At 40.3% G+C, this 27,712-nt stretch overlaps 1 protein-coding gene across 1 annotated transcript; it reads left to right on the top strand.

Moving 5' to 3' along the window:
* Positions 1-259: 259 nt before the first annotated feature.
* On the top strand, positions 260-22,509 carry LOC112260959 (acetylcholinesterase-like). Its single transcript, XM_042329327.1, is given in 11 exon segments — positions 260-579; positions 4,637-4,741; positions 5,018-5,231; positions 5,335-5,598; positions 5,966-6,151; positions 9,913-10,011; positions 10,587-10,612; positions 10,614-10,786; positions 14,993-15,179; positions 15,388-15,566; positions 22,031-22,509. Coding segments are annotated over 11 exon segments (1,875 nt in total). The 3' UTR covers positions 22,153-22,509.
* Positions 22,510-27,712: the final 5,203 nt, after the last annotated feature.

Here is a 27,712-nt window from a genome sequence, read left to right as displayed (position 1 = left end):
AATATTGCTTCAAGTTATTTCCTTTCCCTTGTCTTTTTAAAGCCAACCTCACGCAGTCGCTTAGTAAATCCCTATCATGCCCCTCTTTTTCCAAGCCTCACTCTCTCCCTTTTTCCATATATCTATATTTATCTTTCATTCTTTCTTCCTCTTTTTCTATTTCTCTTTATCTAGATCTGAGGGACTCCAGACAGAACAGAGACCACAAACTTCTGACTACCAGAACCAGGAAGTAAACAACACAGAAAACAACAACATCATGAAGACCTCCACCGTCTTCCTCTCGCTCCTCGCCCCACTCTCTTGTTCCCAGAGCGACTCTCCGGAACTCATCGTGACAACGCGGGCAGGAAGCTTACGCGGCATCCGCCTACCGACGCCCGACAGGAGTCACGTGACTGCTTTCCTCGGCATCCCATTCGCCGAGCCCCCGCTGGGCAAGAAGCGCTTCTGTAAGGCGGAGCCAAAGAAGCCGTGGTCGGGAGTGTTCGACGCTAGCTCCTACCCCAACGCCTGCTATCAGTTCGTTGACACCTCTTTCCCCGGGTTCCAAGGATCTGAGATGTGGAACCCGAACAGGTTTACATTTACTTTGAAATTTTCCAGGGTTCTGAGATGTGGAACCCTAACTGGTTGATTGTTTAAGACATCCTCTTGTTGTGTGCGTCCCTAAATGCACTATATTCCCTATTTAGTGCACTACTTTTGACTAGGGCTCTTAGGACTGTTCAAAATCAAATCAAAATCAAATTTATTTATATAGCCCTTCGTACATCAGCTGATATCTCAAAGTGCTGTACAGGAACCCAGCCTAAAACCCCAAACAGCAAGCAATGCAGGTGTTGAAGCACGTTGGCTAGGAAAAACTCCCTAGAAAGTCCAAAACCTAGCAAGAAACCTAGAGAGGAACCAGGCTATGAGGGGTGGCCAGTCCTCTTCTGGCTGTGCTGGGTGGAGATTATAACAGAACATGGCCAAGATGTTCAAATATTCATAAATGACCAGCATGGTCAAATAATAGGTCTGGGACAGGTAGCACGTCCGGTGAACAGGTCAGGATTCCATAGCCGCAGGCAGAACAGTTGAAACTGGAGCAGCAGCATGGCCAGGTGGACTGGGGACAGCAAGGAGTCATCATGCCAGGTAGTCCTGAGGCATGGTCCTAGGGCTCAGGTCCTCCGAGAGAGAGAAAGAAAGAGAGAAAGAGAGAATTAGAGAGAGCATACTTAAATTCACACAGGAAACTGGATAAGACAGGAGAAGTACTCCAGATATAACAAACTGACCCTAGCCCCCCGACACATAAACTACTGCAGAATAAATACTGGCGGCTGAGACAGGAGGGGTCAGGAGACACTGTGGCCCCATGCGATGATACCCCCGGACAGGGCCAAACAGGAATGATATAACCCCACCCACTTTGCCAAAGCACAGCCCCCACACCACTAGAGGGATATCTTCAACCACCAACTTACCATCCTGAGACAAGGCCGAGTATAGCCCACAAAGATCTCCACCACGGCACAACCCAAGGGGGGTGCCAACCCAGACAGGAAGATCACATCAGTGACTCAACCCACTCAAGTGACGCACCCTTCCTAGGGACGGAATGAAAGAGCACCAGTAAGCCAGTGACTCAGCCCCTGTAATAGGGTTAGAGGCCTTTCCGTTCACCTTCACACTCCTGGCCCAGACTACACTCAATCACATGACCCACTGAAGAGATGAGTCTTCAGTAAAGACTTAAAGGTTGAGACCGAGTTTGCGTCTCTTACATGGGTAGGCAGACCATTCCATAAAAATTTAGCTCTATAGGAGAAAGCCCTACCTTTAGCTGTTTGCTTAGAAATTCTAGGGACAATTAGGAGGCCTGCGTCTTGTAACTGTAGCGTACATGTAGATATGTACGGCAGGACCAAATCAGAGAGATAGGTAGGAGCAAGCCCATGTAATGCTTTGTAGGTTAGCAGTAAAACCTTGAAATCAGTCCTTGCCTTGACAGGAAGCCAGTGTAGGGAGGCTAGCACTGGTGTAATATGATCAAATTATTTGGTTGTAGTCAGGATTCTAGCAGCTGTATTTAGCACTAACTGAAGTTTATTTAGTGCTTTATCCAGGTAGCCGGAAAGTAGAGCATTGCAGTAGTCTAACCTAGAAGTAACAAAAGCATGGATTAATTTTTCTGCGTAATTTTTGGACAAAGATGTTCGTCAAAAGAGAGATCAGGGTCCAGAGTAACGCCGAGGCCCTTCACAGTTTTATTTGAGACGACTGTAAACCATTAAGATTAATTGTCAGATTCAACAGAAGATCTCTTTGTTTCTTGAGACCTACAACAAGCATCTCTGTTTTTTCAGAGTTTAAAAGTAGAAAGTTTGCAGCCATCCACTTCCTTATGTCTGAAACACAGGCTTCTAGCGAGGGCAATTTTGGGTCTTCACCATGTTTCATTGAAATGTACAGCTGTGTGTCATCCGCATAGTAGTGAAAGTTAACATTATGTTTTCGAATGACATCCCCAAGAGCTAAAATATATAGTGAAAACAATAGTGGTCCTAAAACGGAACCTTGAGGAACACCGAAATGTACAGTTGATTTGTCAGAGGACAAGCCATTCACAGAGACAAACTGATATCTTTCCGACAGATAAGATCTAAACCAGGCCAGAACTTGTCCCTGTAGACCAATTTGGGTTTACAATCTCTCCAAAAGAATGTGGTGATCGATGGTATCAAAAGCAGCACTAAGGTCTAGGAGCACGAGGACAGATACAGAGCCTCGGTCTGATGCCATTAAAAGGTAATTTACCACCTTCACAAGTGCAGTCTCAGTGCTATGATGGGGTCTAAAACCAGACTGAAGCATTTCGTATACATTGTTTGCCTTCAGGAAGGCAGTGAGTTGCTGCGCAACAGCCTTTTCTAAAAAATTTGAGAGGAATGGAAGATTCGATATAGGCCGATAGTTTTTTATATTTTCTGGATCAAGGTTTGGCTTTTTCAAGAGAGGCTTTATTACTGCCACTTTTAGTGTTTTGTATACATCTGGTGGATAGAAAATCAAATCAAATCAAATGTTATTTGTCACATACACATGGTTAGCAGATGTTAATGCGAGTGTAGCGAAATGCTTGTGCTTCTAGTTCCAACAATGCAGTAATAACCAGCAAGTAATCTAGCTAACAATTCCAAAACTACTACCTTATAGACACAAGTGTAAGGGGATAAAGAATATGTACATAAAGATATATGAATGAGTGATGGTACAGAGCGGCATAGGCAAGATACAGTAGATGGTATTGAGTGCAGTATATACATATGAGATGAGTATGTAAACAAAGTGGCATAGTTAAAGTGGCTAGTGATACATGTATTACATAAAGATGCAGTAGATGATATAGAGTACAGTATATACGTATACATATGAGATGAATAATGTAGGGTATGTAAACATTATATTAGGTAGCATTGTTTAAAGTGGCTAGTGATATATTTTACATAATTTCACATCAATTCCCATTATTAAAGTGGCTGGAGTTGAGTCAGTGTGTTGGCAGCAGCCACTCAATGTTAGTGGTGGCTGTTTAACAGTCTGATGGCCTTGAGATAGAAGCTGTTTTTCAGTCTCTCGGTCCCAGCTTTGATGCACCTGTACTGACCTCGCCTTCTGGATGATAGCGGGGTGAACAGGCAGTGGCTCGGGTGGTTGTTGTCCTTGATGATCTTTATGGCCTTCCTGTGACATCGGGTGGTGTAGGTGTCCTGGAGGGCAGGTAGTTTGCCCCCGGTGATGCGTTGTACAGACCTCACTACCCTCTGGAGAGCCTACGGTTGTGGGCGGAGCAGTGGCCGTACCAGGCGGTGATACAGCCCGACAGGATGCTCTCGATTGTGCATCTGTAGAAGTTTGTGAGTGCTTTTGGTGACAAGCCGAATTTCTTCAACCTCATGAGGTTGAAGAGGCGCTGCTGCGCCTTCTTCACGATGCTGTCTGTGTGGGTGGAGCTTGAAGGTTTAGAGGCCATGATTATTTTCATCATTGTGTCAAGAGATATAGTACTAAAACACTTGTGTCTCTCTTGATCCTAGGTCCTGGCAGAGTTGTGCAGACTCAGGACAACTGAGCTTTGAAGGAATGCACAGATTTAAAGAGGAGTCCATAATTTGCTTTCTAATAATCATGATTTTTTCCTCAAAGAGGTTCATGAATTTATTACTGCTGAAGTGAAAGCCATCCTCACTTGGGGAATGCTGCTTTTTAGTTAGCTTTGCCACAGTATCAAAAAGACATTTCGGATTGTTCTGATTTTCCTCAATTAAGTTGGAAAAATAGGATGATCGAAATGTACAGTTGATTTGTCAGAGGACAAGCCATTCACAGAGACAAACTGATATCTTTCCGACAGATAAGATCTAAACCAGGCCAGAACTTGTCCATGTAGTGCACTATGTAGGAAACGGGGCCATTTGGGACGTTTGGTTTTCATGTTATTTATTCTCTTTTACTTCCTTTCATTATTTTACGGTAAAATGTGTTTTGTGATTTTAAATGTATTTTAAATTATACCAGTTGTGATGGTAGCTAGCAAGGCCACAATGTTCACTAAATCCAGTTTGATTTGATCTGATTCCAACAGGGAGATGAGTGAGGACTGCCTATACCTCAACGTCTGGGTACCAACCTCCCCCAGACCTCACAACCTCACCGTGATGGTGTGGATCTACGGTGGAGGCTTCTACAGGTAGGTAGCCCAGTGTGCTAAGCAGATGGCCCCGTAACTGGAGGGTTTGATCTTGCAACTAGAGGGCTTCTGGGTTCACATCCTAACAACAATCCCTTAACTACAATTGTGCCCTTGTGCAAGGCATAACATGCTCTCATCCAGGGGTGCTTGGTGTGTGTGATATCTGATTGATAAATGAACAAAAGACAACGTGCTCTCTATCCAGAGACAAAGTTCCATTGTTCCATGTAACATATGGACAATAATGTTATATTGTTTTGTATTGTTCTACAGTGGCTCCTCGTCCCTGGATGTGTATGATGGACGTTACCTGGCCCACTCTGAGAAGGTGGTGGTGGTGTCCATGAACTACCGTGTCGGGGCCTTTGGTTTCCTGGCTCTTCCTGGCTCTTCGGATGCCCCTGGGAATGTGGGGCTCCTAGACCAACGTATGGCCCTCCAGTGGATCCAGAATAACATACATATCTTCGGGGGTAACCCCAAGCAGGTAATGATAACAAAGAGTTTGTGTGTGTGCGTTCATGCCTGCGTGCTTGGGAGATGCTCTCTACAAATTCAATATTAATATTATGAACTACTACTACTCGTAGGTGACCATCTTTGGGGAGAGTGCAGGAGCAGTCTCTGTGGGAATACACCTCCTGTCTCCAGACAGCCGCCCCACCTTCACCCGAGCCATCCTCCAGAGTGGAGTCCCCAACTGTCCCTGGGCCACTGTTACGCCCGCTGAAGCCCAGCGGAGAGCTGCCATGTTGGGGAAACTGGTGGGCTGTCCCTCTGGGGGTAACGACACAGAGCTGGTGGACTGTCTCCGTAACAAGCCCCCCCAGGACCTCATCGACCAGGAGTGGCAGGTCATTGACATTGATGTGTTACGTACATTTTTACATCTTACGGAAAGTTTGAAATTCATGTTTTACCTTTTAATATTTCCGTTTTACACAAAGCTTAACATTTTGTATAAAGCTTTGCATTTATGTTTACCTTTGTGTGTGTATATATGTTTATTTTACTATAAAATGTTTGTTTATGTGTGCATTTACACTTAATTTGACATTTATATTTTACATATTGGAGGAATGTGTTCTAAATTAGGCTAAATAGAGAAATAAAGAGTCAAGGTTTTGTGTTGACATTTATATTTGATCATGAATAAGTAGTACAGTTCTAGTGAATAGGGTCCCTATGGTTTATTTGATATTATTTACCTTTTTTTCCCAGGTCATGCCATGGTCGGCCATCTTCCGTTTGTCCTTCGTGCCGGTCATCGATGGTGTGGTCCTTCCTGACAACCCAGAGGCCATGTTGTCATCAGGCAACATCAAAGACACCCAAATCCTGCTGGGAGTCAACCAGGATGAGGGCTCCTTCTTCCTCCTCTACGGAGCCCCGGCTTCAGCAAGGTGTGTGTGTGTGTGTGTGTGTGTGTGTGTGTGTGTGTGTGTGTGTGTGTGTGTGTGTGTGTGTGTGTGTGTGTGTGTGTGTGTGTGTGTGTGTGTGTGTGTGTGTGTGTGTGTTTGGGCCATGACGATACCAGTATCTCGATATTCATTAGTATCGTTTCACGGAACAAAACACAAAGCGGATTTCAATTCTTTAGGAAACCTCCCTAATGTTGGAAACAACCATCACTATGTTGTCATCCAGAGTCGCATGTATTTATTTTCCAGGCTATATGTTACATAGGGAACAATATACATACAATATGTTACATACAGAACAATATACATACAATATGTTACATACAGAACAATATACATACAATATGTTACATACAGAACAATATACATACAATATGTTACATACAGAACAATATACATACAATATGTTACATACAGAACAATATACATACAATATGTTACATAGGGAACAATATACATACAATATGTTACATACAGAACAATATACATACAATATGTTACATACAGAACAATATACATACAATATGTTACATACAGAACAATATGTTACATACAGAACAATATGTTACATACAGAACAATATGTTACATACAGAACAATATACATACAATATGTTACATACAGAACAATATACATACAATATGTTACATAGGGAACAATATACATACAATATGTTACATACAGAACAATATACATACAATATGTTACATACAGAACAATACACATACAATATGTTACATACAGAACAATATACATACATACAATATGTTACATACAGAACAATATACATACATACAGAACATATGTTACATACAGAACAATATGTTACATACAGAACAATATGTTACATACAGAACAATATGTTACATACAGAACAATATACATACATACAATATGTTACATACAGAACAATATACATACATACAATATGTTACATACAGAACAATATACATACAATATGTTACATACAGAACAATATACATACATACAATATGTTACATACAGAACAATACACATACAATATGTTACATACAGAACAATATACATACAATATGTTACATACAGAACAATACACATACAATATGTTACATACAGAACAATACACATACAATATGTTACATACAGAACAATACACATACAATATGTTACATACAGAACAATACACATACAATATGTTACATACAGAACAATACACATACAATATGTTACATACAGAACAATATACATACAATATGTTACATACAGAACAATATACATACATACAATATGTTACATACAGAACAATATACATACATACAATATGTTACATACAGAACAATATACATACATACAATATGTTACATACAGAACAATATACATACATACAATATGTTACATACAGAACAATATACATACATACAATATGTTACATACAGAACAATATACATACATACAATATGTTACATACAGAACAATATGTTACATACAGAACAACATACATACATACAATATGTTACATACAGAACAATATACATACATACAATATGTTACATACAGAACAATATGTTACATACAGAACAATATGTTACATACAGAACAATATGTTACATACAGAACAATATACATACATACAATATGTTACATACAGAACAATATACATACATACAATATGTTACATACAGAACAATATACATACATACAATATGTTACATACAGAACAATATGTTACATACAGAACAATATGTTACATACAGAACAATATACATACATACAATATGTTACATACAGAACAATATACATACATACAATATGTTACATACAGAACAATATGTTACATACATACAATATGTTACATACAGAACAATATACAATATGTTACATACAGAACAATATGTTACATACAGAACAATATACAATATGTTACATACAGAACAATACACATACAATATGTTACATACAGAACAATATACAATATGTTACATACAGAACAATATACATACATACAATATGTTACATACAGAACAATATACAATATGTTACATACAGAACAATATACATACATACAATATGTTACATACAGAACAACATACATACATACAATATGTTACATACAGAACAATATACATACATACAATATACACATACAATTACATACAGAACAATATGTTACATACAGAACAATATGTTACATACAGAACAATATACATACATACAATATGTTACATACAGAACAATATACATACATACAATATGTTACATACAGAACAATATACATACATACAATATGTTACATACAGAACAATATACATACAATATGTTACATACAGAACAATACACATACAATATGTTACATACAGAACAATACACATACAATATGTTACATACAATATGTTACATACAGAACAATACACATACAATATGTTACATACAGAACAATACACATACAATATGTTACATACAACAATACACAACAATATGTTACATACAGAACAATATACAATTACATACAGAACAATATACAATATGTTACAATACAGAAATAATATACATACAATATGTTACATACAGAACAATATACATACAATATGTTACATACAGAACAATATACATACAATATGTTACATACAGAACAATATACATACAATATGTTACATACAGAACAATACATACATACAATATGTTACATACAGAACAATATACATACAATATGTTACATACAGAACAATATGTATACATACAGAACAATATACATACATACAATATGTTACATACAGAACAATATACATACATACAATATGTTACATACAGAACAATATACAGAACAATATACATTACATACAGAACAACAATACATACATACAATATGTTACAATACAGAACAATATGTTACATACAGAACAATATACAATATACATACAGAACAATATACATACATACAATATGTTACATACAGAACAATATACATACATACAATATGTTACATACAGAACATACAATATGTTACATACAGAACAATACATACATACAATATGTTACATACAGAACAATATATGTTACATACATACAATATGTTACATACAGAACAATATACATACATACAATATGTTACATACAGAACAATATACATACAATATGTTACATACAGAACAATATACATACATACAATATGTTACATACAGAACAATATACATACAATATGTTACATACAGAACAATATACATACATACAATATGTTACATACAGAACAATACACATACAATATGTTACATACAGAACAATATGTTACATACAGAACAATATGTTACATACAGAACAATATACATACATACAATATGTTACATACAGAACAATATACATACATACAATATGTTACATACAGAACAATATACATACATACAATATGTTACATACAGAACAATATGTTACATACAGAACAACATACATACATACAATATGTTACATACAGAACAATATACATACATACAATATGTTACATACAGAACAATATACATACATACAATATGTTACATACAGTACAATATACATACAATATGTTACATACAGAACAATATACATGCATACTATATGTTATACAGAACAATATACATACATACAATATGTTATATACAGAAGGTTTAAAGGACCAATCATGTATGCCAGTACACCTACTGTTTGTTTTAGTGCATATTATTATATTTTGTGTGTGTGTGTGTGCGTTCCAATGACACTAATACAATTGCACCCTAATCTTTCATTGGCCCTCCATAGGACAACGAGTCATTGATCTCCCATGAGGACTTCGTGGAGAGCGTGAAGCTGAGTGTCCCGCACGCCAACGAAATCGGCCAGGAGGCTGTGGTGCTGCAGGTAGGCGGACCAGCAGGATAAGGAGCTGGACCTGTAGCCAAAAGGTTGCTGGTTAGAAACCCGGGTTAAGCCGGGCTCTGTAAAAAAGCGGATATTGATCTGGCACCTTGAGGGTTGCTGGATGTATGTGATTAGTGAATCAAGTAGTCTAATAAAGTTGTGTTGTATCAAGGTCCCCAGTTTGAATACCAGTCTAATAAAGTTGTGTTGTATCAAGGTCCCCGGTTTGAACACCAGTCTAATAAAGTTGTGTTGTATCAAGGTCCCCGGTTTGAATACCAGTCTAATAAAGTTGTGTTGTATCAAGGTCTCCGGTTTGAATACCAGTCTAATAAAGTTGTGTTGTATCAAGGTCTCCGGTTTGAATACCAGTCTAATAAAGTTGTGTTGTATCAAGGTCTCCGGTTTGAATACCAGTCTAATAAAGTTGTGTTGTATCAAGGTCTCCGGTTTGAATACCAGTCTAATAAAGTTGTGTTGTATCAAGGTCTCCGGTTTGAATACCAGTCTAATAAAGTTGTGTTGTATCAAGGTCTCCGGTTTGAATACCAGTCTAATAAAGTTTTGTGTTACAGTACACTGACTGGTTCGATGAGAACAATGAAGAACCGAGACTCCCTGGATGACGTGGTCGGAGACCATAATGTCATCTACCCCCTGCAGCAGTTTGCCAGGACCTACTCCCAGCTCCAGTCTAACCTGGGTGCCAACAATGGACAACAGGCGGGCAACGCTGGGGCCATGACCAAGGACGGGAACTCACAAAGTAAGAATTGTTCACAAATGTTTTTTCAAGTATGTTGTTTAATGTCTGGTTGGTTTTTAAAGTAACTGTTCAGTGAAAATCTTACTTTTAAATGTTCAAATTCTGTTAACTCATACCCAAATAATGTTGTTGGCTCATCCTATACTCTTATTTGTGGCAAAGCAAAAATGTGAGAATTTTAGCATTTTTTAACCCTCAACTACTCACATTGATACCGGTGTAGAATTTTTTTTAACGGTGTAGAATATTTTTGATACCGGCTTGACTTAAGGTGACCACGCCCCCGAGTAGAGTAATCCCATGTAATTAGACTAGATTTGGCATCATCCTAAATAAACTACTGACACTTATATCATTTCAATAAACGTTTTCAGCAGCGTCACACATTGTTATTCACACACTTGGCTGTCACAACAACAAATTATTTGCATGATACGTATGCTAACACTGACAGTAAAACTGTCACATTATACTGACCTGCTAACACTGACAGTAAAACTGTCACATTATACTGACAGTAAACTGACTGTCACATTATACTGACAGTAAAACTGTCTGTCACATTATACATTATACTGACAGTAAAACTGTCACATTATACTGACCTGCTACAGACAGTAAAACTGTCACATTATACTGACAGTAAAACTGTCACATTATACTGACAGACAGTAAAACTGTCACATTATACTGACCTGCTAACACTGACAGTAAAACTGTCACATTATACACTGACAGACAAAACTGTCACATTATACTGACAGTGAAAACTGTCACATTATACTGACCTGCTAAACTGACACATTAAACTGACAGTAAAACTGTCACATTATACTGACCTGCTAACACTGACAGTAAAACTGTCACTGACAGTAAAACTGTCACATGTCACATTATACTGACCTGCTAACACTGACAGTAAAACATTATACTGACAGTCTGTCACATTATACTGACAGTAAAACTGTCTAACATTATACTGACAGTAAAACTGTCACATTATACTGACAGTAAAACTGTCACAACACTGACAGTAAAACTGTCACATTATACTGACCTGCTAACACTGACAGTAAAACTGTCACATTATACAGTAAAACTGACATTATACTGACAGTAAAACACATGACAGTAAAACTGTCACATTATACTGACCTGTCACATAACACTGACAGTAAAACTGTCACATTATACTGACAGTAAAACTGTCACATTAACACTGACAGTAAAACTGTCACATTATACTGACAGTAAAACTGTCACATTATACTGACCTGCTAACACTGACAGTAAAACTGTCACATTATACTGACAGTAAAACTGTCACATTATACTGACCTGCTAACACTGACAGTAAAACTGTCACATTATACTGACAGTAAAACTGTCACATTATACTGACCTGCTAACACTGACAGTAAAACTGTCACATTATACTGACAGTTAAACTGTCACATTATACTGACAGTAAAACTGTCCCATTATACTGACAGTAAAACTGTCACATTATACTGACAGTAAAACTGTCACATTATACTGACCTGTCAACACTGACAGTAAAACTGTCACATTATACTGACCTGCTAACACTGACAGTAAAACTGTCACATTATACTGACAGTAAAACTGTCACATTATACTGACAGTAAAACTGTCACATTATACTGACAGTAAAACTGTCACATTATACTGACAGTAAAACTGTCACATTATACTGACAGTAAAACTGTCACATTATACTGACAGTAAAACTGTCACATTATACTGACAGTAAAACTGTCACATTATACTGACAGTAAAACTGTCACATTATACTGACAGTAAAACTGTCACATTATACTGTCACATTAGTAAAACTGTACTGACCTGACAGTGCTAACACTGACAGTAAAGCTGTCACATTATACTGACAGTAAAACTGTCACATTATACTGACCTGCTAACACTGACAGTAAAACTGTCACATTATACTGACCTGCTAACACTGACAGTAAAACTGTCACATTATACTGACCTGCTAACACTGACAGTAAAACTGTCACATTATATTGACAGTAAAACTGTCACATTATACTGACGGTAAAACTGTCACATTATACTGACAGTAAAACTGTCACATTATACTGACAGTAAAACTGTCACATTATACTGACAGTAAAACTGTCACATTATACTGACAGTAAAACTGTCACATTATACTGACCTGCTAACACTGACAGTAAAACTGTCACATTATACTGACCTGCTAACACTGACAGTAAAACTGTCACATTACACTGACCTGCTAACACTGACAGTAAAACTGTCACATTACACTGACCTGCTAACACTGACAGTAAAACTGTCAAATTATACTTATACTGACAGTAAAACTGTCACATTATGCTGACAGTAAAACTGTCACATTATGCTGACAGTAAAACTGTCACATTATACTGACAGTAAAAACTGTCACATTATACTGACAGTAAATCTGTCACATTATACTGACCTGCTAACACTGACAGTAAAACTGTCACATTATACTGACAGTAAAAACTGTCACATTATACTGACAGTAAATCTGTCACATTATACTGACCTGCTAACACTGACAGTAAAACTGTCACATTATACTGACCTGCTAACACTGACAGTAAAACTGTCACATTATACTTACGTCCCTGTTTGTTTACCGCTATCTTTTTCGCCGGTTAACTGACATTAGCTGGCAGTCTAGTGAGAGAAATGAATCTGGATCTAATTTGCTAGTCTTAGACATGCCGCGTAACTGCTTCCTGTCTTTGCCTGCAGTCTAGGTATCTAGAAAAGTTGATTCTTGTTGGCTTGACTACATGTCCTTTCATCTTGCTGGAGACCAGCTTGGGAGACAACCTTGGTAGACTATGGTGATATCTACACCTACATGGTAGAATCTCCAGGGTTTCACAGGCAATACACATAGCTAGGTAGATACAAACAAGTATTAGCTAGCGACTTACCGTGAATGAAGTGCTTCGAAACTAATGTATTGAGTAACCGGAGCCCACAGCTTTCCATCGTCATTGCGTTGTATAGCCTGAAACCATGAGGTTCGTCTAACCTGGTCCTCGGGCAGTTGATGAAACTTAATTTGGCTGTCATTTCTCCTGCTATTGTTCAAACAAAACAGTACGCAGCAGCTTGTCGGCATCTATGAAAGCAGGGTTAGTCAGCTATCCTTAACTAGCTGAAGAAAGTCCATTGGAATTGGCTCTTTGGCTGATAATCGTGACAGACTGTCGCATGGAATATACATCTGTTCACGCTAACATTTTTACGGTTAGAATCAGTGTTTTTAGGTGTGATGTAGTTTGTTGATTTAAAAGACGACATGAAAGTATCTTAAAAATGACCAACCAATCATGTACAAAATGTTAATCGAATGATCAAAAAATAATAATTCAGACATTGTTGGGTTATGAGTAAAGTAGTAAATTTAACATGGGAGTGAAGGAAGTAACCTAAGAAATTTAACATGGGAGTGAAGGGAGTAACCTAAGAAATTTAACATGGGAGTGAAGGGAGTAACCTAAGAAATGTAACATGGGAGTGAAGGGAGTAGCCAAAGAAATGTAACATGGGAGTGAAGGGAGTAGCCTAAGAAATGTAACATGGGAGTGAAGGGAGTAGCCTAAGAAATGTAACATGGGAGTGAAGGGAGTAACCTGTGTCTGTACCCTCCTCGGGGGCATGGTCACGTTAAGCCACGCCTCGCCGTGTGTATCTATACGCCCACTCCATTCCAACACAGAAAGATGCTTTTTTTAACATGCTTAATTGCCATTTTTTGGAAGGAAAACTATTTCACTCATAATGTAATTGATGTTGTTCAAACAAAAAGTCTAACTCAAAGTCCTGTGTTATGATATAATATATGCCATTTAGCAGACGTTTTTATCCAAAGCGACTTACAGCCATGCGTGCATACATTTGACGTATGAGTGGTACCAGGAATCAAACCCACTACTCTGGTGTTACGAGCACCATGCTCTACCATTGCCTCTCCTATGCCTCCATTGATCCCAGGTGGAGTGTACCTGTTTGCCTGTTACAGATATGAAGTATAATACACCAGAGTGGTTGATGTCATAGTCCTGCATAGCTCTAGGCAGCCATCTTGGTCATGGATTCATTCTGGTGTCCTATTTTATTGTATGCTCTACCCCAAACTCTATAGGTGTACCTGTACCTGAGTGTACCTGTACCTGTTTCACCACCGTGCGTCTAACCTGGCGTGGCCTGGGTGGATGGGCGTTATCCATGGTTACGAGATAGAGTTTGTGTTCGGCATGCCACTGGAGAAGAGACTCAACTACACAGCCGAGGAGGAGAAACTGAGCCGACGCATGATGAGATACTGGGCTAACTTCGCACGCACCGGGTAATGGAGAGAGAGAGAGAGAGAGAGAGAGAGAGAGAGAGAGAGAGGGAGGGAGGGTGGGATAGAGAGAGAGAGCGGGTGAATACAGAGAGGGAGAGAGCGAGAGAGAGGGGGGAGAGAGCGAGAAAGAGGGGGGAGTGGGAGAGAGAGAGAGGGGCATATCTCTCTTCCTCTCTCTCTGACTCCTTCCTTCCACCTCTCTCTCCAGTAACCCCAACATCAATTTTGACGGCAGTGTGGATAGCAGGCAGAGGTGGCCGCAGTTCACCAACAGTGAGCAAAAACACGTGGGGCTGAACACAGAATCTCTGAAGATCCACAAGGGCCTGCGGAACCAGCTGTGTGCATTCTGGAACCGCTTTCTGCCACGCCTCCTCAATATCACCGGTAAGAGGGTTACACACGCATATTCATTATTGAATTAATTATTGGGCTGCAAGTACATATTCAACTGATTTATACAGAGGGTTCATGAATATTCTGAGGGAGCTCTGTGTAGCTAACTGTCTTTTGCAGAGAAAAATACTCAACTGACTGATAGAACTATAAAAAGAACTGAGACAGGTGAGGAGGGGGGCGGGCGGGGAGAGAGAGAAGGGGCGAGTGAGGGGGGAGGGGGTGAGATGGTGTAGATTGTTTAGTTTTGCAGTGGAACTTTGTTCGTGGTCAGTATTGCGAACTATAGCTAATCGCCTCCCTGCTAAACTGACCCAGAGTCAGATTGGATGAAGAAGTATAGGACAATGATGTCATAGATTTTAGGTTAGCTCTGGCATCTAAATGCCATGCACACATTCTTGGGAACCAGATGTTACATCCAGTGGTTAATTTGTAAATCGGGATGTGGGGCACAAAAAGTGAGTGCGCGAGGGGGGTGACCTGAGGAGTTCGGAGGTACCAGAATGCATGAGAAAGATAAATCACCTTTATAATAAAGCATTGCATGCATATCATTGCGTTTGCGTAGTGGCATAGAGCATTAGAGTAGAGGCATTTACAGAAGTTGAACAAAAAGTTGTGAAAAATGTGATCTTTTTTAAACGCATTAGGCCCGGGCTGAAAATCTACTTCAAATAGGTTCAGGTACATAACAGTTCAAAATGTAGGGATCCGGACAAATAGGTTCAGGAACATAACAGTTCAAAATGTAGAACAGGATCCGGATCAAATAGGTTCAGGAACATAACAGTTCAAAATGTTTTTTATAAATAGGTTCAGGAACATAACAGTTCAAAATGTAGAACAGGATCCGGTAGAACAGGATCCGGCCAAATAGGTTCAGGAACATAACAGTTCAAAATGTAGAACAGGATCCGACAAATAGGTTCAGGAACATAACAGTTCAAAATGTAGAACAGGATCCGGACAAATAGGTTCAGGAACATAACAGTTCAAAATGTAGAACAGGATCCGGACAAATAGGTTATAACAGTTCAAAATGTAGAACAGGATTGGTTCAGGAACATAACAGTTCAAAATGTAGAACAGGATCCGGATTTTCAGGAACATAACAGTTCAAAATGTAGAACAGGATCCGGACAAATAGGTTCAGGAACATAACAGTTCAAAATGATCCGGACAAATAGGTTCAGGAACATAACAGTTCAAAATGTAGAACAGGATCCGGATCAAATAGGTTCAGGAACATAACAGTTCAAAATGTAGAACAGGATCCAAATAGGTTCAGGAACATAACAGTTCAAAATGTAGAACAGGATTCAGGAACATAACAGTTCAAAATGTAGAACAGGATCCGGACAAATAGGTTCAGGAACATAACAGTTCAAAATGTAGAACAGGATCCGGACAAATAGGTTCAGGAACATAACAGTTCAAAATGTAGAACAGGATCCGGAAAATAGGTTCAGGAACATAACAGTTCAAAATGTAAAGGATCCGGACAAATAGGTTCAGGAACATAACAGTTCAAAATGTAGAACAGGATCAAATAGGTTCAGGAACATAACAGTTCAAAATGTAGAACAGGATCCGGACAAATAGGTTCAGGAACATAACAGTTCAAAATGTAGAACAGGATAAATAGGTTCAGTAACAGTTCAAAATGTAGAACAGATCCGGACAAATAGGTTCAGGAACATAACAGTTCAAAATGTAGAACAGGATCCGGATCAAATAGGTTCAGGAACATAACAGTTCAAAATGTAGAACAGGATCCGGACAAATAGGTTCAGGAACATAACAGTTCAAAATGTAGAACAGGATCCGGACAAATAGGTTCAGGAACATAACAGTTCAAAATGTAGAACAGGATCCGGACAAATAGGTTCAGGAACATAACAGTTCAAAATGTAGAACAGGATCCGGACAAATAGGTTCAGGAACATAACAGTTCAAAATGTAGAACAGGATCCGGACAAATAGGTTCAGGAACATAACAGTTCAAAATGTAGAAGAGCCGGACAAATAGGTTCTCTTAACAGTTCAAAATGTGAACGTTGGGAACATAACAGTTCCAGGGACAAATAGGTTCAGCATATCAGAAGAGACAAATCTATTTATAAAAAATATTTTAAAAATAAAGATATGAATATTCGAAATATTTAAATGAATAGAATGAATTAATTAAAATAACGAAAAAAGGAAATAAAATAATATAGGCCTAAATGCTCAAGCGTGCACACATTCGTTCTGACTGTCTGCTCAGACTAACAGCCTCACCTGTTGTTTCTGTCAATCAGACACAGTGTCAACCAATGAACCAAAGATGCGTGAGGGAGGGCCGAGCCAACTCACTCACAGTCACACACTTAGCAGCCCAGGAGAGAGAGGAAGGACAGCTGTGGAAACAACAGCTGGAAAATGAGTCGGAAGCACAGTAGCTTTTGGATGCATTTGAATAATGTAGACAATGTTAGAACACAGTATATAATTTGCAAAACAAAATCTTATATAAAGCCAGTTCTATGTACAACCTACACCGCCATATGCGAACTGTGCACCCAACTGTGAAGCTAGCTGTAGCAGAGCTTCGAGAAACTAGCGAGCCTGCTAGTGATAGTGGTGGAGCCAGCACCTACACACGTGGAGATGTATCCACTCAGTCAAGTAGGCCTTATCTGCCACCCACAGCAACAGTCTTCTATGGACCAGTTAATGCCAAAGTCTATGTCTGTAGCAAAACAAGGCTAAAATGATTGCAACCAATTTCCAGTCATTTTCAATCGTGGAGGACAGAGGTTTTAGAAATTATAGCAATAGTCTAAATCCAATGTGCACAATTCCAAGCAGGAAAACCCTTTTAAAATCACTTATTCCACAACTGTACGAGAGCACACAGGCTTCAGTGCGGAAAGAGTCCAAAAAGCTACTGCAGTTTGCCAATTTATATGGTGAGGCGGTTTTTTAAGTTAAAGGATGCCATCATCTCTACCCTGGACATTGTCAATGCACCTGTTGATGCTCTGACCCAAGAGGAATGGGAGGTGGTGGAGGAGGAGTGCAGAGTCCTGGAACCCTTTGAGCAGGTCACTGTGGAGATCAGTGGAGAGAGGTACAGTAAGCAGTTATTACTACATCATTATTTAATCCAGTATTATATATGTAGATGAGCAGTAGATGAGAATGTAGTATCAGTAGACAAAACATGAACCTGAACTAATAAGTTACTGTTCTCTCTTTTCAGCTATGTGACAGCCTCAAAAATGATACTCCTGTGTAAGGGTCTGCAGCGAATCACAGCCAGCCGCCAGAGAGAAGCAAATGTAACCACAGGACATGTGACAGAGTTAATGGACACCCTATGTTCATCAATGGACAGAAAGTTCAACAGAATGGAATATAATCACATGCTATCACAAACCGCTGCACTTGACCCCGGCGTAAGAAGTTAGCCTTCAGTGATGCCAGAGTGATTGATAAGGCCCTTCAAAGAATAACCTCAGCAGCAGGGAGGGACAGGCCCAGTAGTCAGCTGGCTCAGGCACCAGGGAAACAGGAAGAAGTGGGATCAGAGGGAGGAACAGCCCCAGCAGTCAGCTGCCTCAGGCACCAGGGAAACAGGAAGAAGAGGGATCAGAGGGAGGAACAGCCCCAGCAGTCAGCTGGCTCAGGCACCAGGGCAACAGGAAGAAGAGGGAGGGACAGCCCCAGCAGTCAGCTGGTTCAGGCACCAGGGCAACAGGAAGAAGAGGGATCAGATGGAGCAGAAGCACCAGCAGTAGGGCCACAAACGTCTGCTGTTTGGATGCTGTTTGACGAGAGAGCAACTGGGGATGCAACATGAAGGAATCTCTCAGCAGATGCCATAATGGAGGTCCGATCCTAATTGGAGGAGCCCCTCCTCCAAAGATCTGCAGATCATCTGAGCTGGTGGAAGAACAAGGCCTCTGTCTACCCACTGCTTACTAAAGTCATGACAGGGAGACTCTGCATAGTGGCCACATCCGTTCCCTCTGAGAGGGTCTTCTCAAAAACGGGACAAATAATTACTGAGAGAAGAAACCGCATCAGCCCCTTGAAAGTGAGGCAGCTTGCATTTCTGAATGCAAATCTCTCATAAAAGCAAAATCTGGTCAGCATTGCTGTGTGCTGCTGGTTATTACATGGCAATAAAGAAGAGAGAGAAAAGAGGGACCAGTTTAATGTTTTAACTGGGATGCTGCAGTTTTGCACATTGTTACTTATTTTTCTTTGATATGGTGCAATATTCTATTATACCGTTCAGATTGTATTTGTTTTGAATTGTTACATTTATATGCACTTCGTTTATATACATTAACAAGTTATACTTTAAATGTGAATGTTTAACAGCATTATTTTTCATAACAAACCAATGCATTTTTAAATACATTGTGGTTAAAGTATAGTATGATTTCATTTAATAATTTAATTAGAATTGTTTTAACACCAATCCTAGTCAAACTATCATCTTTCATTTATAACTCTTATACAGTGGGGAGAACAAGTATTTGATACACTGCCGATTTTGCAGGTTTTCCTACTTACAAAGCATGTAGAGGTCTGTAATTTTTATCATAGGTACACTTCAACTGTGAGAGACGGAATCTAAAACAAAAATCCAGAAAGTCACATTGTATGATTTTTAAGTAATTCATTTGCATTTTATTGCATGACATCAGTCAGTATTCCCTCCTCTGTCAGTATTCCCTCCTCTGTCAGTATTCCCTCCGCCTTAGTCAGTATTCCCTCCTCTGTCAGTATTCCCTCCTCTGTCAGTATTCCCTCCGCCTTAGTCAGTATTCCCTCCGCCTTAGTCAGTATTCCCTCCGCCTTAATCAGTATTCCCTCCGCCTTAGTCAGTATTCCCTCCGCCTTAGTCAGTATTCCCTCCTCCGTCGTCAGTATTCCCTCCGCCTTAGTCAGTATTCCCTCCGCCTTAGTCAGTATTCCCTCCTCCCCTCCGCCTTTGTCAGTATTCAGTATTCCCTCCGCCTTAAAGAGTATTCCCTCCGCCTTAGTCAGTATTCCCTCCACCTTAGTCAGTATTCCCTCCGCCTTAGTCAGTATTCCCTCCTCCTTAGTCAGTATTCCCTCCTCCTTCCTCAGTATTCCCTACTCCGTCGTCAGTATTCCCTCCGCCTTAGTCAGTATTCCCTCCTCCTTCGTCAGTATTCCCTCCTCCTTCGTCAGTATTCCCTCCTCCTTCATCAGTATTCCCTCCTCCTTAGTCAGTATTCCCTCCTCCTTCGTCAGTATTCCCTCCTCCTTAGTCAGTATTCCCTCCTCCGTCGTCAGTATTCCCTCCGCCTTAGTCAGTATTCCCTCCTCCGTCGTCAGTATTCCCTCCGCCTTAGTCAGTATTCCCTCCGCCTTAGTCAGTATTCCCTCCGCCTTAGTCAGTATTCCCTCCTCCTTAGTCAGTATTCCCTCCTCCTTCCTCAGTATTCCCTCCTCTGTCGTCAGTATTCCCTCCGCCTTAGTCAGTATTCCCTGCTCCTTCGTCAGTATTCCCTCCTCCTTAGTCAGTATTCCCTCCACCTTAGTCAGTATTCCCTCCGCCTTCCAGTATTCCCTCCTCCTTAGTCAGTATTCCCTCCTCCTTCCTCAGTATTCCCTCCTCCGTCCGTATTCCCTCCGCCTTAGTCAGTATTCCCTCCTCCTTCGTCAGTATTCCCTCCTCCTTCGTCAGTATTCCCTCCTCCTTCGTCAGTATTCCCTCCTCCTTCGTCAGTATTCCCTCCTCCTTCGTCAGTATTCCCTCCTCCTTTGTCAGTATTCCCTCCTCCTTCGTCAGTATTCCCTCCTCCTTAGTCAGTATTCCCTCCTCCTTCGTCAGTATTCCCTCCTCCTTCGTCAGTATTCCCTCCTCCTTCGTCAGTATTCCCTCCTCCTTCTTCAGTATTCCCTCCTCCGTCGTCAGTATTCCTTCCTCCGTCGTCAGTTTTCCCTCCTCCGTCGTCAGTATTCCCTCCTCCGTCGTCAGTATTCCCTCCTCCTTAGTCAGTATTCCCTCCTCCTTCGTCAGTATTCCCTCCTCCTTCGTCAGTATTCCCTCCTCCTTCGTCAGTATTCCCTCCTCCTTCTTCAGTATTCCCTCCTCCGTCGTCAGTATTCCTTCCTCCGTCGTCAGTTTTCCCTCCTCCGTCGTCAGTATTCCCTCCTCCGTCGTCAGTATTCCCTCCTCCATCGTCAGTATTCCCTCCTCCTTCGTCAGTATGTGTTAATGTTAGAGATCTGTGTGAAACATGTCTGTAATCCTCTGACCCTAACCTATGACCTCTGGTCAGAAAAACAGGGTCTCCCACCCTGGGTTCCTCTCTGACTGATAGTGTGTGATTCCATCTGTGGGTGAGAGTGGTAACTCTGTCTTTCACTTGTAGTAATATCTCTCTCACTCCCTTTCTCCTCCCTCACTTTCTCTTCCTCCCCAGATAACATAGACGATGCCGAGCGTCAGTGGAAGGTGGAGTTCCATCGCTGGTCCTCCTACATGATGCATTGGAAGAGCCAGTTCGACCATTACAGCAAGCAGGAGCGCTGCACTGACCTCTGAAAAGAGAGAGAGAGAGAGGCCGACCATGTCCTACCATATTATCCTACATGTCGTCATGTGATATGTTGAGGCTGTTATATTTAACTCAATGTGTTTTTTCTGGTTTCCATTGCAGAGGTTATAGCAGGTCTATAAGACTATTCATCAGACAGGAGTTATGGAAGGAGATGGTCATTGATGAAGAGTTTGAATAGGTGTGTGTGTGGTACGACTGAACCTCTGGGTCCCACCCATCTCACTTTCTTTTTTTTAAACTTTATTATTTTCCAGTTGATACAAATTTCACGATCTGCTCATTTGAAATGATCTTTATTGAAAACAGCTAGTGTTGTCTGTCTATGTATCTGTTCACTTGTCTTGATCTCATATATTCTTCCCTCTGGTTATATAGTGCTGTTCATTGTATCTCTGTGTAGTGTCTTCTGCTGTCTCAAATTGTGCGCCACTTGGCTCTGGTCAAAGTAGTGTACTAGGAAGAGTACTACATAGGGAATAGAGTGTGATTTGGGATTGAGTCTGTGTGGGTCCAAATGTAAAACCTAAAACCACTGATCAACTGTTATGTTAGTCTAGAAATCTGGAGCCATGTAAATCCCTGTGTTCTGGGTTAGAAAAGAACTGCACTGAAACAGTTTGTGTGTGTGTTACATGTCCATCTTGTTGATCACTGCTTTGGTATTGGTTTTCAATCCATAGTGTGTTTATGAACTGTGTATGCACTTGTCTGCATATATTTACATATCTCTGTCAATCACCTATATGTAGCTAAACTAACCCCTCATGTATGCCAGTACACCTACTGTTTGTTTTAGTGCGTATTATTATATTTTGTGTGTGTGTACTGCTGATGTTGTCTCTGTACCAACGGTTGATGTGTTTCTCTCCTCCATCCCCTCTCCATCCATCCCTCCTTCTCTCTCTTCTATTCCTATCTCGCTCCCTCCCATCATCTTTCTCTCTATTCCTATACAATTCAATTCAATTCAATTCAAGGGCTTTATTGGCATGGGAAACATGTGTTAACATTGCCAAAGCAAGTGAGGTAGATAATATATAAAGTGAAATAAACAATAAAAATTAACAGTAGACATCACACATACAGAAGTTTCAAAACAATAAAGACATTACAAATGTCATATTATATATATATATATATATATATACAGTGTTTTAACAATGTACAAATGGTAAAGGACACAAGATAAAATAAATAAGCATAGATATGGGTTGTATTTACAATGGTGCGTGTTCTTCACTGGTTGCCCTTTTCTCATGGCAACAGGTCACAAATCTTGCTGCTTTGATGGCACACTGTGGAATTTCACCCAGTAGATATGGGAGTTTTTCAAAATTGGATTTGTTTTTGAATTCTTTGTGGATCTGTGTAATCTGAGGGAAATATGTCTCTCTGATATGGTCATACATTGGGCAGGAGGTTAGGAAGTGCAGCTCAGTTTCCACCTCATTTTGTGGGCAGTGAGCACATAGCCTGTCTTCTCTTGAGAGCCATGTCTGCCTACGGCGGCCTTTCTCAATAGCAAGGCTATGCTCGCTGAGTCTGTACATAGTCAAAGCTTTCCTTAATTTTGGGTCAGTCACAGTGGTCAGGTATTCTGCCGCTGTGTACTCTCTGTGTAGGGCCAAATAGCATTCTAGTTTGCTCTGTTTTTTTGTTAATTCTTTCCAATGTGTCAAGTAGTTATCTTTTTGTTTTCTCATGATTTGGTTGGGTCTAATTGTGCTGCTGTCCTGGGACTCTGTAGGGTGTGTTTGTGAACAGAGCCCCAGGACCAGCTTGCTTAGGGGACTCTTCTCCAGGTTCATCTCTCTGTAGGTGATGGCTTTGTTGTGGAAGGTTTGGGAATCGCTTCCTTTTAGGTGGTTATAGAATTTAACAGCTCTTTTCTGGATTTTGATAATTAGTGGGTATCGGCCTAATTCTGCTCTGCATGCATTATTTGGTGTTCTACGTTGTACACGGAGGATGTTTTTGCAGAATTCTGCGTGTAGAGTCTCAATTTGGTGTTTGTCCCATTTTGTGAAGTCTTGGTTGGTGAGCGGACCCCAGACCTCACAACCATAAAGGGCAATGGGCTCTCTGACTGATTCAAGTATTTTTAGCCAGATCCTAATTGGTATGTTGAAATTTATGTTCCTTTTGATGGCATAGAATGCCCTTCTTGCCTTGTCTCTCAGATCGTTCACAGCTTTGTGGAAGTTACCTGTGGCGCTGATGTTTAGGCCAAGGTATGTATAGTTTTTTGTGTGCTCTAGGGCAACAGTGTCTAGATGGAATTTGTATTTGTGGTCCTGGTGACTGGACCTTTTTGGAACACCATTATTTTGGTCTTACTGAGATTTACTGTCAGGGCCCAGGTCTGACAGAATCTGTGCATAAGATCTAGGTGCTGCTGTAGGCCCTCCTTGGTTGGTGACAGAAGTACCAGATCATCAGCAAACAGCAGACATTTGACTTCGGATTCTAGTAGGGTGAGGCCGGGTGCTGCAGACTTCTCTAGTGCCCGCGCCAGTTCGTTGATATATATGTTGAAGAGGGTGGGGCTTAAGCTGCATCCCTGTCTAACCCCACGACCCTGTGTGAAGAAATTTGTGTGTTTTTTGCCAATTTTAACCGCACACTTGTTGTTTGTGTACATGGATTTTATGATGTCGTATGTTTTACCCCCAACACCACTTTCCATCAGTTTGTATAGCAGACCCTCATGCCAAATTGAGTCGAAGGCTTTATTGAAATCAACAAAGCATGAGAAGACTTTGCCTTTGTTTTGGTTTGTTTGGTTGTCAATTAGGGTGTGCAGGGTGAATACATGGTCTGTTGTACGGTAATTTGGTAAAAAGCCAATTTGACATTTGCTCAGTACATTGTTTTCATTGAGGAAATGTACGAGTCTGCTGTTAATGATAATGCATCTCTCTCCCCTTTCTCACTCCCCACTCTTTCCACTTCACTGTCTCTTATCTCTCCATCTCTCTCTCTTCCATCCATCTCTCCGTGTCCCCAGAGGATGAACGTTCTCGTTAGTCTAATGGAGGCTGAAGTAATTCACTCAGAGTGTGTGTGTAATTCACTCAGAGTGTGTGTGTAATTCACTCTGTGTGTGTGTGTGTGTGTGTGTGTGTGTGTGTGTGTGTGTGTGTGTGTGTGTGTGTGTGTGTGTGTGTGTGTGTGTGTGTGTGTGTGTGTGTAATTCACTTAGAGCGTGTGTGAAACAGCAGGATGCTGCGTCTGCCTTTCACTGGCTATGAGACTGACAGGCCTGGCTGTGCTGTATACTGCGGTGGCTGGGTTTGAAGGAGAGAGATGGGGGTGGAGTAGAGAGTGGAATAGGGGTGAGATGAGAGAGAGATCAGGTAGAGGGGAAGGAGAGAGTGAGAGTTGGAGGAACAAAGAGATAGAAAGGGAAGAGAGGGATAGAAAAAGAATAAAACAGGGTTCTGTGCTCCTCCTGGCTGTACCACAGTTATTGATCTTTAATGGCTAATATGCATAATACCTCTGTGTGGGTTTTGATTCCTCTCTTTCAGTATGTTATTTTACTGTTACACTTGCATGCTTCAGGTTTACACCAACTACTGTGTCAGTATAATGGACTGTTGTGAGTTTGGCTGCTCTCTTGAGGGCTTTGTGATAAGTCTGTCAGCCTGACTGACTGTGTATGTTTGACTGTCAGTCTGAACCTCTGTTCACCTCTGTCTGTAGAACTCTACTGCTGTTTGTCTATTCATATGTCTGTCTGTGTCCATCTGTGTGATGGTGTGTGACGTCGTCTATTTGTGATGTCATATGTGCGTGATGTCATTTTGATTTGAACTCGCGTCTGTTGACACTGTGGAAGAAATCAGGATCAGCCTTGTGATTGGTCAGTGGGTCTTCCTGTGAAGCATTGTGATTGATTTATTTACCTGGCATGTAGAACTCCTATTTAATGACTGGAGTAGAGTAGTCTAGCTTTAAAAATAAAATAAAATATATAATGTATATTGAAAAGAATTGTAAAAAGTGAAAGACTGTCTGTAATTATTTTACATACTGGATGAGTCCCAAATGGCCTCTATTCCGATAGGGCCCTGGTCAAAGGTAGTGGGCCCTGGTCAAAAGTAGTGCACTATGTAGGGATTAGGATGCTATTTGGGACATGACCACTTTGTTTGACTGAAAATAATGCATGTGTGTATCACAGGAGGTTGGTGTTAACCTTAATGGGGGAGGACGGGCTCGTGGTCATGACTGGAGCGGAATAGGTGGAATGGTATCAAACACATGGTTTCCATGGTTTCCAGGTATTTGCTGCCATTCCATTTGCTTGGTTCCTGACATTATTGTGAGCCGTTCTGCCCTCTGCAGCCTCTTGTGGTGTGTTATATGACTGTGACAGCTGCTCATTTTCTGTCGGGCCTGATATATTCCCCTGATGTACTGATTTGTATTTTGAAATGTATTATTTTCTTATTCCCTGATGTACTGATTTGTATTTTGATTATTATTACGATTATTACGACTACTATAGCTTTGAGATTATAGTTGACGTGAGCAATAATATAAAACATATGATGAAAATATATTTGATATTTAAATGCATTGACATTTATTGTGTGATGATGATGATGGATGGATATTATTACCAATTAACAATGAAAGGGAGGCTATACCTGGATAAATCTGTGTGTGTGTGTGTGTGTGTGTGTGTGTGTGTGTGTGTGTGTGTGTGACATCCTTTGATTTGAATTGTTGCATTTTTGTATCTTATGTTCTATTTATTTTTCTCTTATTTATTTCTCTTTTGTTATATACTTTTTTTTTTAAATCCAACAGTATTACTACAGTGTACTAGTACAGAGTATACTATAATGGTATACACAGTATAGACAGTATACCAGTACTAGAGTATTACTACAGTATACTAGTATATAGATTATGACCCTGGCCATGACCCCACTCTCCGAGGGTGTCTCAGGGGTAGTTGGGAATGCAAAAAACATTTCCAATTAGGACAACTATAAGCACTGACCAAATGATTATTATGTTTATACAGTATAGTATTTACTGTATACTAGTACTACTCCTGCATCCTCATTTGTTATGGTCACTAGTACTTTAAATAATACATTAGAATGGCTTTTGATGAATATTCATGAATGCCAGCTTGTTGTTTGTGAAATTGCAACAAAATAAAGACACCTTGCTGCTGACTAGTCATACTGAGTATCTCTCTTTCTCCGCTCTCGCCTCTCTCTTTCCTTACTCTCTCTCGGTCTCTCTCTCCTCTCTTACCTGTCATACAGAATCATATCATTATGTTATAGTATATTACATCTCTTTTTCTGCATCTCTCTCTCTCTCAGGTTTGTACTGCTGAAGCAGATTGCGCGATACAAAGGTAAAGTTAAGGGGACTCCAGAGTGGCACAGTGGTCTAAGGCATCGCAGTGCTTGAGGCAGGGATGTCCTTGTCCCATCACGCTCTAGCGACTCCTTGTGGCAGGCAGACTTTGGTCGCATGCTGACTTCGGTCACCAGTTGCGTGAATATATACAGTATA

The sequence above is a fragment of the Oncorhynchus tshawytscha genome, linkage group LG10, assembly GCF_018296145.1.
Source record: "Oncorhynchus tshawytscha isolate Ot180627B linkage group LG10, Otsh_v2.0, whole genome shotgun sequence".
Taxonomy (NCBI): domain Eukaryota; kingdom Metazoa; phylum Chordata; class Actinopteri; order Salmoniformes; family Salmonidae; genus Oncorhynchus; species Oncorhynchus tshawytscha.
The sequence above is the reverse complement of the archived record's forward strand: the minus strand, read 5'-3'. Positions and strand labels throughout refer to the sequence as shown.